This window comes from Talpa europaea (genome assembly GCF_964194135.1).
Source record: "Talpa europaea genome assembly, chromosome: 6".
In the NCBI taxonomy this organism is placed as follows: domain Eukaryota; kingdom Metazoa; phylum Chordata; class Mammalia; order Eulipotyphla; family Talpidae; genus Talpa; species Talpa europaea.
This window is the reverse complement of record NC_140072.1, coordinates 14,000,540-14,018,667: the sequence shown is the minus strand read 5'-3', so window position 1 is coordinate 14,018,667 and position 18,128 is coordinate 14,000,540. Positions and strand designations below refer to the sequence as shown.

Below are 18,128 nucleotides of genomic sequence, written 5' to 3'. Positions count from 1 at the left end.
TGTCACATTGCACCAACTCATCATCAATAGCTGATCCCAAGGACACCGCCCTCCTTACACCTGGGCATCCTCTAGATGCCTCGCAGAGGTTTAGTGCGTCTGCTGGGGTTAACAGGCCTGAAGGTGCAGTCGGCAAAGGACAGCAGTAGAACAAGACTCCCCAAAGTGTGCTCAGTGTCATCAGCATCGCCTCAAACTTGTCAAAAACACACATTCTCCATTGCTGCTGCCCCACCTGCTGGCCCAGACCCCCGGCCCTCAGGAGCAGATGTGCACATCTGTCCCCACTCCGAGTTCAGTGGCTTCACATTGGAAGCTTGACCTTGGCCATGGCAGGAGTATTTATAAGCTGGAAGCTGCAAGTCAGCACCACCCTTATCCTCTCCGACTCAGTCCTGAAACATTCCCAGCGCCACCTGGGCGGTGGGTCCCAGTCATCTGTGTCTTAGCAAGCCCTCCTGATGAATCTGTTAGGGCTGAAGTCTGAGAACCACTGATTTAGAACAAAACTAAGTGAGAGAGATGAACAGGCCAGTGTGTTTTTCACACCCCAGTCCACTGTCAAGTGTCTCCACCTTGCAGAAGCTATGCGTCCACCCCCTCATTTTCTGCAGCAAGGTGAGACTGGGGCAGCAGCTCCAGGTCCCCTGGCCTAACCCTGTGTTTCTCTCAATCACAGCCCAAGGGGGAGAGGCCAGGATGCAGCTACAACTGGGAGGGGGCTTCCAGGGGCTAGGTCTGAGAAGCACCAAGGTCCGTCATGCCCCTGCCCCAATGCGTACACCCCCCCGGGGTCCTCACTGCCCTTGAGTGCTCCCAGGGATGAGTCTCACACCTGTAACCATTCACAGTCCTGGAGGCTCACCTAACATCCTGGATTTGCCGCCCCGGCAGACCAGCCCTGGCTCCAGGTCACCAACCCCACGGCCAGCCTGGGGCCGGAGCGAGCCTTCCCTCTCTCCAGCCCAGGCAGTGACAGCTTCTTGGGAGGTCAGCCTTGCTCCTCATTCTGCCACGCCCCCTCTGCCATCCCCAGGCTCATCGGTACCTTCCGCATGGTACTGCAGAAGGTGGTGGAGGAAAACCACGTGGAGGTGACCGACGCGCTGATCGATGACAACAATGCGATCATCAAGGTGGGTGTGGCCCGAGAGCCCCTGCTCTTGTCCATCATGGTCGCCCACGGGCCTGCTTCATGCAGGCTCAGCCTAGAGGCTTGGGCAGAGCAGGGTCTGCTGTCAAATGGCAGACACAGCAGCTCTTCCTGCAGGGATGGGCAAGAGGAGAGCAAAGGGGGCACGAGAGGTCCTTCCGTTTGGATGCCTGCTCAGGAATCGCTAAAGAGGCTTCTCATCATCTGAGGGCCACACTGAGCCCTGCTGGCTGCTCCAGGGCGTGACCTTCGAACACGGCCTGGGCTGCTCCTAACCAGCCGTTCCGTAGGGGCGGGGACCTCTATTCCTCTCGTCCCATCCCCTCCTGCACTTTCAACACGAGCACAAGGAGTGATGCACAGTCTCTGGGCACTTAACACGTTTTAACAAAGGAAATAAACCGACCTGGATGCCAGACCTCAGGCTCTGCTCTGAGGCATGGTCCCCTAGACAGAGCTGACCGCACACCTTTGGAGGGCACTCAGGGCCTGGCTCTTCTCCATTGGGCAGCCTCATGCCCTCACATCTCCAGTGAGCATCAGGAGTGAGGGGTGATCAGCCCATTTCAGGCAGACCAGCCCTCACCTTCGCAGGCAGCCCCGGGTCAGACAAGGGGGTGGTCTACTCCCTGGAGACACTGACTGTATACAGTGGACTCAGAGTCCACCACACCCCTTTAGGTTCCAGGATCTGGAGTCAGAGCCCCTTAACTGACTGAGTCTGAGCATGTCAGTCTTTCTGAGCCTCTGTTTTCTCATCTGCAAAATGGGAGGGGGTTTAAAAGCTCTCAGTGACCACCGGTGAGCAGCAGCGCACACAGGGTCATGGCTGCTGTTGCAGCCCCAGCTGCTCACTCCCCGCCTCTCTCCCTCCAGACCAGCCTGTGCATGGTGGTCCGGTATCAGGCCACAGATGGCACGGTGGGGTCCTGGGACGACGGGGACTTCCTGGGGGATGAGTCCCTTCAAGAGGAGGAGAAGGACAGCCAGGAGACAGATGGGTTGCTCCCCGGCTCCCGCCCCAGCTCCCGGCCACCAGGAGAGAAGAGCTTCCGCAGGTAACAGGCTGGGCCTTCTGACTGCCCACTGCCCCCAAAGACACAGGGAGGATCTGTGGGCCCTGGGGCCCCCAGAAGGCCCCTCTGGGTGGTCTTGGCCCAGAGTCCAGGGCTGAGTTCTAAGGGACATAAGAGGGGGCAGTGGTTTCTGTAGCAGTGCCCCCAAGAGGGCCCTGGGCCCTGCAGCTCACTGGGGAGGGAGCAGGGAGACTTGTGCCTGGCTGATGGGTCAGGCATCTCCCTCACCCCGACCAGGAGAAGCAAAGTCTGTGAGGTTGAGCCCTAACATCGGGGAAGAGGCTACCCTCCTTCTCCTCAGAGAACAGGAGGCACAGACAGGAGGGGGGCCTGTCTCCTCTCTATTTCTGGTCCCAGACCAGGCCCAGGCAGCCTGGCCTCCACCTTGACCCAATGAAGGCCCAAGAGGGGGAAGCCAAAGGCCCTGCTCTGACCAGCCTCTCTTGTGTCGAGAGTCTCACTGCAAATGTCCTGCCACACGCGGGGACAGGGGCTGGGCAGGCCTGCCCACTCCCCACGCACTGTTCATACCCCCAGAAGAAAATGCAATTGCACAGTCCTTAGAGGCCAGAGACATGGAATCTAGGCTGGCGGGTGGCTGGGAATAATGTGAGGAATGCAGGTAAGTCCACGGTGCAGCTAAAGGACAGGGCAGGTTTTAAGAGGAGAGGGCGCTCCCCTCCCCTTGAATCATCTCCCAACAATCTCCTGCCACCTGTCCTTTCCAAGTACAGGGAATGCAGTGTCTGCTCTGAAAAAGACACACATTCTAAATCAGTGTGAGTGAATGGATACCTTTGGATTGGGCAAATATTTTTCCTCTTTGCACCTGAACCCCTCCCCCGCCCCCACCCACCCAAACACACAGATACAAGTTTAAGAGACCTGAGAAGCCGGTGAAGGGAGGAATAGGAATAAGGGCGAAGATGCTGCCCTTGGCCACCAGGCCAGCAGGGGCACGGGCAGCATCGCCAGGCCACCCTGGGGCCCGTCTTCTCGGGACTTCAGGCCTGGTAGGGCACAGCATGTGCAATTTGGCCTCAGGAAGCCCAGGGTGCACCTCAGCTCAGCCTCCCCTTAGAGAAGGGGTGAATCACTAACCCCAGTGGTGTTTTGTTCTTAGGGGCACAGGATCAGGGTTCTGGGCCCTTGCATGTCAGTATACATCTACCCCGTCCCTGAAGAGAGAGGAGACCGTGCCCTTGAATGCACATGCATGCACACACCAGTGCGTGCACACACTCACACGCGCATGATGCCAGCGAGTGGCACACACCACTGGTTTCTGGGTCTGCTGCCATGCGGTTGTAGGGGAGGCACATCTTATAAAGGACAAAAGAGCCCCAGCTTTAATCCTGCAGCTGCACTACAGAGATTGGGGTTTTCCTGAGTATTCCCTGCATTCTGCCCCCCTCTACCCTCTCTCCTTCTCATTTTCTCCTCCTGCCTGTCCCTCCTGTCCTCAGGGCCCACCTCCTTCTGCTACCCATCTCCACTTTCTGGTGTTCCTGGGAATATAAAGGTTCCTGCTGGGCCTCTCTGCTGGGTTTCATCTGGGGAAAGGTGGGAGGAGCACTCTTCTTGTTCTCCTATGTATCATCTTCCATTCCATGGAGACCCAGGGGGCCAGCGCCCTCCCTCCTATGCCTGTGGTCAGGGGGAGCAGGGCACAAGTACCTCTCCCACAGAGCTGTACGTGGAGTGTGTGCCACAGGGCATGAGCCAGAGTTGTGCATCGGCAGGTGTGCATGGGGTCAGGACACCCAGCTTCGCCCCCAGAGTTCTGCTTTATCAAATCCCAGTCCCTCCCCCACCTCCCTTCACCTGGCTGAGCTCCAGGGCAAGCAGCCCAGAGGAGCCAGGGGCAGGGATTCGGGGTAAAGTGATACTCAGGAGACATTTCCCTAACCGAGCCACTTCACCTGAGGTTGGGGGTCCCCTCCCACCAGTTCCCCAGCATTGAATGCCCAGGGGAAGTGCCAGGGTCCCAGCAGGCCACCATATTGAACCTCTCACCACATGGCTGCTTTTCCCAGCACCAGGGAGGCATGGGAGGACAGCTTGAGGAAGATGCGCGGAGAAGCCAAGGCCCAGGGCGGGGCTAACAGAGAGAGAATGCTGGGAGGGAAATCAAGTCCATCCAGGGCTTCACAGGAGGTCCCCTAAGAGCCAGAAGAGCCCAGAAGTCAAACCCCAATCCACCTGCTGCTGAGTGGCTGAAGGGAAGCTGAGCCTTGGCGCCACCATTTGGAAAGTAGGACAATGATGATATCCACCCTGTGAGACACAGAGATATGACAGGCTGAGGCCAGTTCTCAGCAGAGGGTCTTGCCGTTGTTAGTAAGGTTGGTAGTCATCAAAACAGTGCTCGTAGCCAAAGTCACAAGAGTATTATTTTCTACAGTCCTTTTCCCATCTCCCTGGCCCACTTCCACGCTCAAAGTGTGCATCTGTGTGTGGGCCCTTGCGAACACAGAGGCCTGGAACGTACGCAGAGGGGTGTATGGTGTGCTGTGCCCAGGTTGCAGGCACCTGCTGTGCCCTGTTCCGCTGTGTGCCTGAGAAGTCCCCCAACAGGCCCACCTAACACCTCTGGCAAGTTCAAAGCAAAGCCCAAAGGGAAGGAGAAAAGAGCCTCTCCTGTTAGTATTCAAGTACACAAATTTCACCCTCCTGCCCTACCCTGCCTACTCCCAGGGAACACGCTTCCCATTCTGGTTTTCATCGCAATAATTCTCAGACTTTTCAGGGTCACACAGATCTTTTTGGTTGGTGGGTGGGTAGATGCATGCGTGCATACGTAGACAGAGATTAGACAGACAAACTCCCGCCCAAACCTGGATTGGTGACTCAGAGAATGGGACCAGTAAACCTCCCACTCAGCCCTTAGTTCTTGAAACCTCATTGGCGCAGGGCTAGTGCAGGGGCAGAGGATTCCAATGGGTCCCAGGCCTGGCCTGCCCTCAAGAACAGCCAGGCGCAGGGCAGGGCTGCTAAGACCATCTCCCTGTCTCTACAGTGAGCTGTTCTCAATGGTCTCAGCTGATTTTGTTAGAGACCTGAATAATGTTCACTTGTTTGAAAGAACTGAAAGACCAGCTTGCCTAACGGAAAGATTAGGTGGCCAAAGCTTGGCCTGTCCAGCCTTCCGGCCCTGTGCTGCTGGGCCTAGAGTTTCATCTACCAGGACAATGTCTGTGCCAGGACAGAGTGTGAGGAAGGACAAAAATGCTAATTGTAATTCCTTTTCTTTTCTTCATCCTGATTGCCACAGCATTAGGAAAGCATTGAGAGAATATTCCAGAGGATTTTTCTGGATACTTCTCTAGAGAAGGAGAGGACCATTCTTGCCCTGCTCTGAGTCCGGGAGTGGTATTTGCTTACTGACACACACCCAGAATCTTCTGGCCCCCTTTCTTCTCAGAGACCCTTCTAACCTAGGAGCTCCCCACTCTGTGGGAGGGGTTGGAAAGCGGGGAGAAGCAGATGGCCCAGCCCCAGGCTCACCTAACCTTGCATTCCCTGGGAAGCTGCAACCCACTTTCAGAAATAACAAGACCCAGGCCTGGGGACAGAGACTAGCTGATACCCTGAGGCTTCCCTCCGCCCCACAGTGCCAGGTTCTCCTGGGCTTGGCATTGGGATCGTGGCCACCCAGCCCCACTCCTGCAAGCCCTCTCCTCCTGCCCCAAGGCAGAGCCCAGTCAGCATATCCCTGTCCAGGAGGCTTAGGGGTGCTGAAGTGATAGGATGTGGGGTGAGAGGTCCCTGGGACAAGGAGGCCCCAGGGATTGTGGGGGCAGCAGGGTGAGGGGTAAGTGTGCAAGTATCTCTGGTCCACACCCTCTCACCCATGTCCCCTTGTCTCCTCATTTCTTCCCCCCACTCAGCAAAGGCAGAGAGAAGACCAAGGGAGGCCGAGATGGCGAACACAAGTAGGTGTCCCAGGCCAGGGCAGAGCCCGCGCTCAAAGGCGCCTCCCCACAGGGTGCCAATGGTCTGTCCCAGGGGGTAAGCACAGGCTGTCCGGGGGAGCCAGCACTGGAGGATGGCAGGGCAAGGGCGGTCACTCCATCCGGCCTGGGGCGAGGGCCAGGGAGGTGTTAGGATGCGGGCGGCAGGTGGCCAGGCCTCTGGTTTCCACTCCCTCCTCCCTCCTTTCAGTGTCTTGATTTCTCCTCCACTTCCCTGTTCAGCTCCCCACCCTTGTGGTCACGGACAGAGGCTTCCCAGTGAAGGAGGATGTGACCAAAGTCAAAAGAAGCCAATGGCGCCTCCCCAACAAGTCCAGGAGGACCCACCAGAGAGCGTGACTGGAGCATAAAGCCCCAGAAAGCTAGAGAGCGGGGACTTCTTTCTGGCAGTCCTCACCACCTCTCTGTCCCCAAAAGTCTTCCTTGTCTGGGAGAGGAGAGGCGGTGGCGACCCCAGGTGGGACAGGTGAGCTACAAGGGGCTAGAAGGGCTCAAGGCCTGGGGCTGATGAGTGAGAAAACTTAAGGCTCGAGCCTTGAAAGAACTTGTGCTCCCCGTGAGCAAGGGAGATTCTGAGTCAGGCTGGTTTGGGAAGATGGAAAATCAATTCCATGATACTTTTTGCTTAACCTTCTAAGGGGTTATGCCACCAGGAGAGCTGAGGAGTCAGCATCCCCGGCAAACCAGGGGCTAAATACATAGGGTTTCCCAAGCCCCCTGGGCGCATGTGCAAACAGAGCCCTTTGGAGCCAGGTTCTTGTCTGAGGGGTCAGCAGGTCCTGTCCAGATGTGGAAAGACACTCGCAACCATCTGAAATTCAATGCACTTGGGAAGATGACTGTAAGCTGCAATTAAGAACTTGCCTGTACCTGGGGCAAGGAAAATAAGAGAAATAGGCCCTCCTAAAGAATATGCTCCATGTTCTGACAATTTGGCCATTGTAAGGAATGCAGGCACGCCACAACCCAGCCCCTGAGGCCTAAACTCAGGAGCCATGGAGGCAGACATGGTCTGCCCAAACTCTGCCCATCCCAGCCGCAACCTCTAAGTCACAACCTCCAGAATAACATATTGACCTGAATTTGTGAAACACACAGCTCGAGAAACAGTTTGGCAAATGTTCCCAAAGCCCCCAAGGACCATCACCCAACCACAATGACATCCTTCAGGGAAGTCGGTGGATCCATAAGTGAAAAGAGAGCGTACAATGAGCACACTAACTTCAGAGCCTGTTCTCTGGAAACCAGCGGCAGTGTGAGGTGCAGTGCGCGTCACTCTGACACATGGCATGGACCTGCCCCTCAGAGGCTTCACAGGGAGGCCCCGAATGTGGCCCTGTACCCCCAAGGTGCAGAGAGGCCTCCTCTGCTGCCCTCTGTCCCCTGCCCTCATGCAGCCACGAGAAGGAGCCCTTGGATGCACAGTTGTTTTGCACCCAGCTTGCCTCTGGCTCGTCCCCTCTGTTTCTCACTGCCTTCGATCTTTAGTAATTGCAGCATCCAATGAGCACAAATGCAGATTAAATTTAAAAACTCAGGATATAGATAACTTAATCAACAAGTTACTTTTTGAAAAAACTAAGTCTCTAATACAAGTGTATAATCTTCAAAATTCCCTGACTAGGTAACCCTTTGCTGAGAGACACAGGCTTTCCAGGGACTGGTGCTTTCCAGGGACTGGTGCTGCGATGGGCAGAAAAGGCTTTTTCTACAGGGAACCTCTGTGTGTCGCCCACCAGCAGATTACAAAGGGCAGAGACGCCACGCTCTGCTGCCCTCCCTTAGGGTGGACTGAACGCAGGTCTGGGAGAAACAGGCACAGCGTCTATCATAAGAATTCTGGGAATTACGTTCAACCTACACATTTTGCATTTTCCCAAAGAGAGAAACCATCATTCTGAGATCTCCCCAAGCACACAGGGGTATCGCCAGTGAACCCTGACATGTTTAAAACTATTCAGGATTTGAGGAGAAGGGTTTCTCCTTCAAATTGCTTCAGGGTGTGGTAGAGAATGGTTGGGTGTCTTTACTTCCAAATGTCTTTACTTCCAAATAAGTTTGTTTTAAGGAATAAAGTGGCTTTGGAACTTGAGGATCATAACAGCCCATGGGGAGCCCCAGCCCTTATTCACAGGGATGGGTCCTCAGGACCAGCCTCAGAAAGTCACAGTTCCTTATGACCCAAGGCCTGTCTGGGCCTCAGGCAGCAAGGTCAGGCCTCGGGGACACAGCAGCTGGCCTCTCCAGGCAGGGCGTTTCAACCAACACATGGCTTGGACCTGCCACCTCAGAGTACTTGGGGTGAGGGTCCGGGAGGCCAGGGCAGGGGAAACAAGAGGAGGGGCCTGTGCAGCATGTAGTTCATTTATGGAGTGGGGCTGGGGACTCTAAAGATGGCACTGCCCAGAAGTGGCCAAGCGGTAACTCTGCAAGTCCAGCACGGCCTTCCAGGAGACTCCTGGGCACTGCAGGGAGGCTAGAGGCTGCAGAAGGGCCATCCAAAGACTGAGGCAGGGAGCAGAGTAAGGCCCACACCGGCCCCTCTTCCTGTTGCAGGGTGCCAGTTACCCATGGCACTGCCCTTAAGGCTACCAGGCAGAGAGAGAACCCACAGGGTGGTGAGGTGTAAGCTAGGCGGGACGGTGCTGTTCCACCCCCACACGACTGTGTCCCGTGGGGTCACTGACCTGCTCGATGTTTCATCACAGTACTGCCATCCTCAGAGCAGTCTCTTCCAGAACATTGATGCTCAGATTATTTCTGGATGGGCCCCTTCTCAGTAAACACAGGCTGGGTCCATGGGACTCATCACAGAGGACACCAGCCCTGGCAAACCGAGTGGTCCATGCCCATTCCTGCACTTCTACCTGGAGATTCCTGTCCAGGGTGGGGCTCACACTCAGAGAAGTACAGTGCCCCGGCATGGAGGACACAGTGGAGTCGCTGGCCTCAGACACTCATGTTTCATGCTTCAGTCCCATGCTGAGCCTCAGCCTTTCAAGGGGTGAAAGGGAAGCAGATGATCCCTCCCACGACTGCTGTGAAGAGGAAATGAGCAAAGAGCATGAGAGCCGTCGGTCCCCATGCTTCTCAATAACATGTATCCTCTTGGTGGTTGCTGTGTGCAATATAGCCCTTATTAGAAGGGGGGCTATATCCCTTTAAATGTAATTCCAAAGGTGCCATTTTTATTTTGTAGAGCACCCCCTGTCCCATGGCTCCCTCGCCCATGGTGCTGGCTAATGCAGGGCATCCTGTCGCCTGCCTAGGGCCTTCTAGGAACTCATGAATGACCAGTATTTCCTAAACTGGTGCCTCTTGGTGGCTCCCTCACTGGGCTGTGGACACACCCCTCCATGTCTCACGAGGCACATGGAGAGTAAAGAACAGGCCAGGGGTTTGGACAGGGCCAGACTTGGGGGATGAGTTTGGTTCACACTCCCAAGTAGAGGAGTCATCTCTACGGTGACAGAAAGGTTTTCCCCAAGCTCACACTCCCCAGTGTAAAGAGCAGTGGGTCTTGGGAACCATTTCATGCCTCCCCGTGAGAATGCATGACCCAACGATGTGTAGGCTCCCCGAAGGTGAGCTCAGAGTTGGAACCTGTATCTTATCCCACCTGGGCCTACGGGATGACAGAGCCACGCCTGGGGGGAGGGAGAATGGGAAGAGGAGAGTCAGGTATCCAGGCATACAATATTGATGGGGTAAGGGAATACCACGCATCACCCCTGCTGATCCTACTCCTGGTCCCTCCTGGCACCGGGGACCACAGGATCGGCTGCGGGACACCACTGGAGAGGGAGGATCCCTGCCCCCTTCCCTCAGCCCCCCTGACTGCAAGGTCCTTCGCCCGAGGGCACAAGGCCACATCAAGCCGGAGGAAGAGGTAGGAACTATGGAGTCTGCCATATGTTCCTGGGGGTTGAAGGCTGGGGGATTTGGCAGTGAGAGGGGACAGGTAGAAGGAGCAAAGCCAGGACCAAAGACAGGTAGGAAAGGACCTATCTTGTCCTTGGGGACAAGGAGAGTGCCAAGGCGAGGAGGGGATGGGCAAGGCAAGGCGGGCTCTGAGCACCACGGCCATCTGCGAGCTGGGCAGCTAGTTTCAACCACACCTCGCACCCCTCCTCGGTCTCTGTCGCTGAGTCCTGTCCCTGACCTTGTGTTCTGATGCTTTCTCTCCGTCTGGTTTTCTTTCCACTCAGCTGAGCTCCAGGGGCAGGGAGGACTAGCTTGGGTGCTGGCAGAGCGAGGAGCTCTGAGAAGACTGGACTGAGGGGGGCTGGGATCGGCCCAGGGCCCCTGGGGGCTTCCAGTCAGAAGTGCTCTTTCCAGCGAGGGCAACCTTCTCTGCTCCTCAGGGCCCTGAGCCTGGGGGAGGGAGAGGTGGGGTTTCCTTCGCCCTGTGGCCCTGGTGGGGGATGCTCAGCCGGCCCTGCTGCATCCCAGGCCCGCGGGGGAGGGCTGGGGTGGAGCCCGCGTCCCTGACGCTTCTCTCGGGCTCTGCCTCCCTGTGTCTGTGTCTTCTGTGTCCACCTCCCTCTACCTGTTTCGGGTGCCCCGCACAGAGCCGGGAGGAGCGTGTTCTCCGCCATGAAGCTCGGCAAGAACCGGCCCCACAAGGAGGAGCCCCAGAGACAAGGTACCGGCGTGTGCGCTGACCACAGCGGTCCCGGGGGCCCTCGTGGACGCCACCAAGCCCCGCCCCCAGTGGGCGGTGCCCAGAAAGCTCGCCTATGATTGGCGGGCGGGGCCACCTGGGCGGAGCCTCACTTCCCAGGGGCTGGTGCAGGGGCCCAGGTGACAGTGGGCCTTGGGCAGGCATCCGGGGTGGGGGTCGGTGTCTGGGGTGGGGTCTGGGAGAGGGTCTGTCCCAGAACTGAGCAGAGCCCGCTCAGTTTCTGAAAGGCTCAGCCTGCCATCTTTTTTCTCCATACAAAACAGTACCTTTTTTGAATTAGTGGAGGGAATAACAAAAAAAAAATTCCTTTTTTGTTGTTTGGCCAATTCCCCATTTCTGGGGGGGATCCAGAGTCCAGAGAACGCTCAAGGGCAGCTATCACCATTCTACCTTTCCCCGAGCCCTCTCTCTGGTGGAGAGGGTGGGCCCTAGGAGACTGGAGTGTTCTGCGACACCGGTGTCTGGCACACAGTAGACCCTCAGTAAACCATAGCACTGTTACCAGAGGTACATGAGAATGGATTCTTTATTCCCTACCTTCTTCCACAAAAATATCCAGTGCTTAATAAAGTAGTGATAATGAAAGCATTACATTCAATTAAAATATGAAAGATATAAAAGCAATACCAGATATACTATCAATGAAAATCACAGATAATATTAGGTAGAAAATACTGCATATATACAGGCCATAATATTCTATGGAGATGCTACCAAGTAAACCTGGAATTAGTTCAATATGTAGGTACTAAAGCAAAGGAGGAAGGAGACACAGTCACTGTCCCACCATGCAGTCCACCTAACCAGGTTTGCTTCTTCCCCAGATGAACCAGCGGTGCTGGAGATGGAGGACCTTGACCGGCTGGCCATCCGGCTGGTGGATGGGCTGGATCCTGACTCTGTCTCTCTAGCTTCCGTCACAGCTCTCACCACCAATGTCTCCAACAAGCGGTGAGTAGGCGGGAGCCCCACAGCCCCATGTGTCTCCACCCCGTCAGGGAGGACCCAGATTGTCATGTTTGGAATTTGAAAAGAGAGAATCAGAGCCCACGGATTGCTTCTTCTTAATGCCGCCCCTTTGCTCTCACCTCTCTCCTGCAAAGGCAGAGCATAGTAGCTGCAGACCTGTCCCTAGGTAACTGAACATCGCCAGGCCCAGGCGACTCACAGAGTGCCAGCTGCACTGGAGCCTCTTGGTTTAATCTCTGTTTCCTGTTACTTCTGCCTTTGGTTAGTCCTCTCTGTTGGGGCCTCTAAGAACAAATAATCCCCATCTATCTAGTAGGCCTAGAGTGTTTGAGGACTGTGATTTTGTCCTCCTGTCCTTCTTCAAGTTCTAAGCAAAGCCCACCTCCTCCCTGCTGCAAGCAGTCCGCTTAGACCAGACCTGACAGTACATTCTGCTCCTCAGATCCAAGCCAGACATTAAGATGGAGCCAAGTGCAGGGCGGCCCATGGATTACCAGGTAGGTGGGGCACCTGGAGACTCACACCTTTCAGACTCTGCTCTAGTTGGGGTGGGGAGCGTCTGGTCAGACGTGCATGATAGCTCTGTGGGGGCATGGATCAAGGGTCATACAGAACCACAAGCTGAGTATAAGTTCCCAAAGTAAGCTTATGCCTGGGAAGCACTCATAAAAGGTCATGCGTAGGGATGCACATACCCAAAGGAGAGTTTGAGAACATTGCTGGTGCTGGCCAGAGCACAGCCAGGGCTGTGTAGCCCTGGCCTTCGTGAAGTAAGAGGTGCCTGGAAAAGCCATAAAGAAACCAAGCAGAACCAACACACACACAAACACAAAGAGAGAGAGAGAGAGAGAGAGAGAGAGAGAGAGAGAGAGAGAGAGAGAGAAAGTTCCAACACTTAACATAAGAACCTCTTTAAAAAGGGGTTTTTGGGTATATTTTTTAAAAATCATTTTGCGTTATTTTAATGCTGGAACTAAGGTCAGTCCTGGTTATCTACAGATGGTGAGAATATGAGTGTGGGGTTTTTGGGGTTTTTTTTTTTTGATTCTCCATATCTTCCTTAACTAACACTTAATTTTTTGTTTGTACGTTTCTAAAATTGGAGACCACGTGTCTGAGATAGAAATTTATAGCTGTCTGCTGCTAGGACAGGGCCAAACAGGGTGACTGTACCCCAGTACTGCCCTTCCATCTTGGGGGGCCTGATCCTTCTTTGCAAAGCTACACCTTCAGTCTTTTCTCTCCAGAACTAATCAGAGCCTGAGAGACTGAGTTACACTAAAACAACTCATAATAGACTAATGTACAGGCCCAAAGCACTTGATACCTACTTATAAACAGGAAGCGGAAAGAACCCAGAGACCATCCATTACTTTAGAACTTCCCTTGGGGCTGAGACATGTTTTAAATTAAAAACCTGCTGGGCCTTCCTAGCACTGAATGTGAATGTTGACTGCTCAGGGGGACAAGCCTCCAGGAGACCCTACCTGTTGGCCACTGCACTCTCTACCCTAAGTACTAATACCAGGCTGCCAGACTCTGAGTGTGCCCTCCTCCCAGTTACAGCTTTATCTCTGATGCCCACTTCCCAGGCCCTGTGCACATTACCCCTTCTTTAAGAATAGCCCCACTCTCCTCACTCAGGTGGTGATAGAACAAGCTAGATGGCACCTTTCTTTGTATCCGGCATTTCTGGCCATGTTTTCTGAAGGACACACCTAGTCTCCCTTAATTCTCAGTTCAGTATGTTTTCATTCAGCCCATGGCCATCTTCCCAGATGCTCGAAAAATGGCTCCAGGCGGGGTCAAGCGGCCCTGCCCGTGGCTTTAGACAACCTCGGTGGTTGGGCTCCTAGGAGGTGTGGGAATGCCACCCCTCACCTCTCTGCCAGAACTGAGACACAGTCCTAACTGAGGCCTACTGCAGGGGATGGGCTCGGGGCTTTCTGCTCTTGCGCTGAGAACAGGAAAACCCTAACGAACAAACACCCCACGGTCAGATACGTTCCCTCTGCAAGAGCACCAGCCAGTCACAGAAAACAGACATTGTTGTTGCTGTTACTATGACTATTGTTCGTTGAAGGCTCACTATGTGCTGGGCACTGCTCAGAGTAGCAGCAGGTGTGTTTCCTATTAGTGTGACAGTACAACCTCCAAATGTAGGAGTTACTGCATCTCACAGGTGAGAAGCTGACACCCAGGTGGGGGGAGCTTGCCCCTGGTCACAGTTATTCAAAGATAAGGCCAGGGTTCAAGCCCAAGTTTGTCCTGGCACACAGTCAATAATTTCTCTCCAGTTAAGCCTTACAGACAGTCTGGACCCCATTCACCTTTAGCTTACGCCCTGCTGCGTGTTTCCAAATACTGTTTCAAAACTGTTTCCTCTCAGAGACTTTTACTAAGTAAACCAGACAGTTTTCCTCCGAGATTTGTAAACAGTTTGAATTGAACCAAAAAAGTTGTTGGACTTAACCTGATAACACAGTATTTCCTGACTCGTTCATTCACATCTCAGCTGCAAGTGTTAACACACTTTGAGTGAGAACTATGAAGAAGCAAATGTGAAGTGATTCTTGCTTCCAATAAATGCAACAGATAATGCAAGAAAGCCTACCAGAAGGGACTTGACTCTCTTGGAGAACTTGGTTTTGCTGAGTTAGAAAGACCTCAGAAGGTGAGATGAGGGAACTTAGCTGACCTCTGGGCTCCCGAGGGCCCAGAACCATCCTGAAAGTTGGGTGGTACTGAGAGAAAGTCCAGCAGTGGAAAGGCAAAGGCATACCCAGCTCTGTGTTCTGTTTAGAACATATGCAATGAGTAAACCCTTTCCTGAATACTGGCATCTCAAAAACAAGATGCCACAGTCTCCTCCCTGGGACTGTGGGGGTTTCCCCTGCAAGCTCAGAGATGCTTCTGGAGTCTTCAGTCTGTTCCTTGCCCTCTGTTTCTGCCACCAAGACGAATACATTTTTACCTCTGACATCTCTCCAGTTTTCACCTCCATGTCATCTCCACTGACCCTGCACCCCTAACCTCGACTTCAGGGTTGCACCCAATTCCTGTCTGGTCTCCCTGACCTCTTATTGCCTCTCCACTCCATCCTCTACACCACCCCTGAGGATCTTCCCACAGTGCAGCATGGCCACATCACCTCTGCCACATCACCTCTGGAGATGAGGGAAGGCAAAGGACGTTTCAGAAGAGCAGGGTTGGAGCCCCACCACCCTCACCCCAGCTCCCAGCTGGCATTCTTGCAACATGATCAGATCCTTCAGAAGCAGGTCACAAAGCACCACTGCTCTTTGGTTCTCCAAGACAGAGGTGTAGGGTTCCCCTTGGTGTTGTTCCCTGTAACGGCTTTCACACAGCCTCCTGGCCTGACGTCCTTTATCTTGGAAGGAGAGGGTGCAACAGTCAACTGTCTCCCCCACCTGCTGGCGAGTAGGTCCCTTTGTGGCTCTATTTGCCTCTTCATCTTGCACCTTGAATAAACCAAGTGCCCCGCTGATGGTGGTGCAGGGAAAGGAAAGAATGACTGATCCCCTCCCTCAGATTTACTTCAATTTCAAATCCAACTGTTACAACTTCTCACATTGAGCCCTGGGGCAGTGGGGGGCAGCAGGGATGGCATCCCCCACCCAGCAACACCATGCAGTGACCTCAATCCTGCATTTTCAGGATTCCCCTTGAGGTCACCCCTCAGCCAGCAAACAGAGCCCTCTGGAGCTTCTTCCCGCACCCAAATCCCTCTTTGCCCTCCTACCCTTTCCACTTCCTACCTCTTGGGTGTCAGAGCTTCCAACCAGGGTTGTCTGCCATTGCTGGCTCCACTCGGTGAGGGAAAGTAGAAACTTTGGTTCCTGAAAAGAAACTGGAACAAAATAATATCATCATGGTCAGGCCACTGGACAGAAGACAAAAACCAACCAACCGCTCACATTGAAAAAGTTAATTTCCTGATGACATGTCTGCTGAACCTTATTATACCAAAGCTATGTTGGTCTACTTCCCAATCATGAGTTATAGAAAGCCTTTATTTTATTTTATTTTATTTTATTTTATTTTATTTTATTTTATTTTATTTTATTTTATTTTGGAGAAGGGTATGGATTATTGGTGGGGAAAATAGCATGGATTTTTTTTTATATAAAATATTTCATAGAGGTTAAAAATATATAAACTACTACACAGAGAATATTCTGGAAGGATGTTTAGTGTCTGTTTACTCTCCTCCTGATGCTGAGCTCTTCTCTTTGGTGCTTCAAGCTGGAAATAGAGATGCTTGCAACAGCCAGGGTCCCAGTGTTACCCCAATTAGGAAGTGCTGGTTTCCCATCTCTAGTTGTCTTTCCCTACAACATTCTCATTGGCATCAGAGTTGCTACTTTTCTTAACATCATTAGTTTTTTGATGTGTAGATTTTTCTGGGCCCTCAGAAGATTTATAAGTCGTTGATGGATACAGTGGATGGACTTTCATTGGTTATTTTTTAATGAAAAGGGAAAATAATTCTCGAGTAAAATTCTACTTAGAAGTTGCATCAAAGCCCAGCAATTAAAATACCCAGTCTCCAAGATAAGAAGCATAAAGAACAACGCAGTTTCATTAGAAGAATGTGCTGAGGTGAATGCTAACTCCAGCTTAGGAAGGTTGTTTTGTTAAAATGCAAGTTGACAAGTCAGCTGAAACAATTGTGAGCGTCTTACGTGCCCCACAGAGCTGGGGAGCCACTCACCAACTATCCTATCTGAGAAGCCGTTCATGACAAGAGCTCGCATGTTTTAGAGCTTGCTGTTCTCTAAGAAGCACTTTCATGCATGTTATCTCACCCCTCAGAAAACCTGTGTCGGGGGGGTCTCCACTATAGCTGAGAAAATTGAGGCTCAGTGAGCCGACGTGGTCATCTGCTGTCACAGTTGAGAATGTGGCAGGTCTGGGGCTCAAGAACAGGGCAGCAGCCCCAAGTCTGGGCCTCTTTATCATGACTGCTGGAGGGGGGACTGACACCTCCAAATCCAAAGCAAGAGGTGATGGCTTAAATATGAGGATTCAGGAAAAGTGCACACACCCACATTCCCACACCCACATTCCCACACCCACCCACATCCCCCTCCACACACACACACACACACACACACACACACACACCCCTCTCTCAAATCATTTGCGTGTATTTGTGTAAATATGCAAATATTTGTTGAATGAAGGAACAGCTGAAAAAGGGCTCCCCAGCATAGTAGGAGACCTGGGAGACTCTGGAAATACTCAGAAGCCCACAAACAACAGGCACCAAGCCCAGGGAGCCGGGTGGACACCAGAGCCACCCAGACATTCAAACACCAACAAAATTAAGCAAAAGGGCACAGGACTATGGGAAGGGAAACCACACCCCAGATAGACACAGACATATCAGAGGCCTGCAGAGTTTAGATGAGAAATGCCAGAGCTGGAAATTAAATGCACATTAACAGAGACTTAAAAAGCTTGATTGCCGAGTGCATGATACCTGGAAAGCGGGTTTGCAGCCCTCTACAGGGCCTAGCCATCCGTGCTGGGCACAGTTCAGAGCCTCTGGGGCCTTTAAAATTACTGACAGCTCAACCCCACCCCTGAAATTGGAGGGGTTTTCTGGAGTGTGGCCTAGTTCACACTGACTTAGAGGTTATCCAGCCCAGACCCTCCTTTAGAAATGAGACCAGGGCCACCTGCAGGGAAAGAGCCAGGGCCTCCTGCAGCTCCCAGGGACCTTCCAGTGTTCCCACTGACTCCAGCAGGCCCAGACCCAGGCTCACGTGGTTTTCCCTCTGGCACCCTCTCTCCTGCCCCCAGGTCAGCATCACAGTGATTGAGGCTCGGCAGCTGGTGGGCTTGAACATGGACCCTGTGGTGTGCGTGGAGGTGGGTGACGACAAGAAGTACACGTCCATGAAGGAGTCCACGAACTGCCCCTATTACAATGAGGTCAGTGGCCCGGGGTCTGAGATTGGGAAAGGAGCCTCCCAAAATGCGGCACGACGCAGGGCCCCAGTCCCACGCAGGCCCAACAGGAGGAGCAGGAGGGAGTGAAGGGGCACAAAGGGCTACTAGCAGGGGTGACCTGGGCCCACGCTGTCACACCCCCGTGCACACCGACATGCACTTCCATCCTCTGAAGCCCGAGTCTAGAGCCCAGCCTGACATCCATCTAAAAAGACCAGCCTCCCTGACAGCCTTCCCCCTCCCCCAGTTTCTTGAGTGGACCTGCAGTCCCTGCACAGTGCTGCCTCATTCCA

At 53.5% G+C, this 18,128-nt stretch overlaps 1 protein-coding gene across 5 annotated transcripts in view; it reads left to right on the top strand.

Moving 5' to 3' along the window:
• The window catches only part of OTOF (otoferlin), a gene marked incomplete at both ends in the record, with an annotated part of 70,781 nt that overhangs the window by 25,880 nt on the left and 26,773 nt on the right, over window positions 1-18,128 (top strand). For 4 of the 5 annotated variants that reach the window (XM_084236054.1, XM_084236051.1, XM_084236055.1 and 1 more), the window contains 6 exons: window positions 1,037-1,136; window positions 2,030-2,211; window positions 10,775-10,848; window positions 11,712-11,838; window positions 12,299-12,353; window positions 17,686-17,817. In XM_084236054.1, the coding sequence (XP_084092180.1) occupies window positions 1,037-1,136; window positions 2,030-2,211; window positions 10,775-10,848; window positions 11,712-11,838; window positions 12,299-12,353; window positions 17,686-17,817 (670 nt within the window). Of the gene's footprint in view, window positions 1-1,036; window positions 1,137-2,029; window positions 2,212-6,119; window positions 6,165-10,774; window positions 10,849-11,711; window positions 11,839-12,298; window positions 12,354-17,685; window positions 17,818-18,128 lie in introns of all 5 variants that reach the window. The other variant, XM_084236053.1, reaches the window with a different exon arrangement.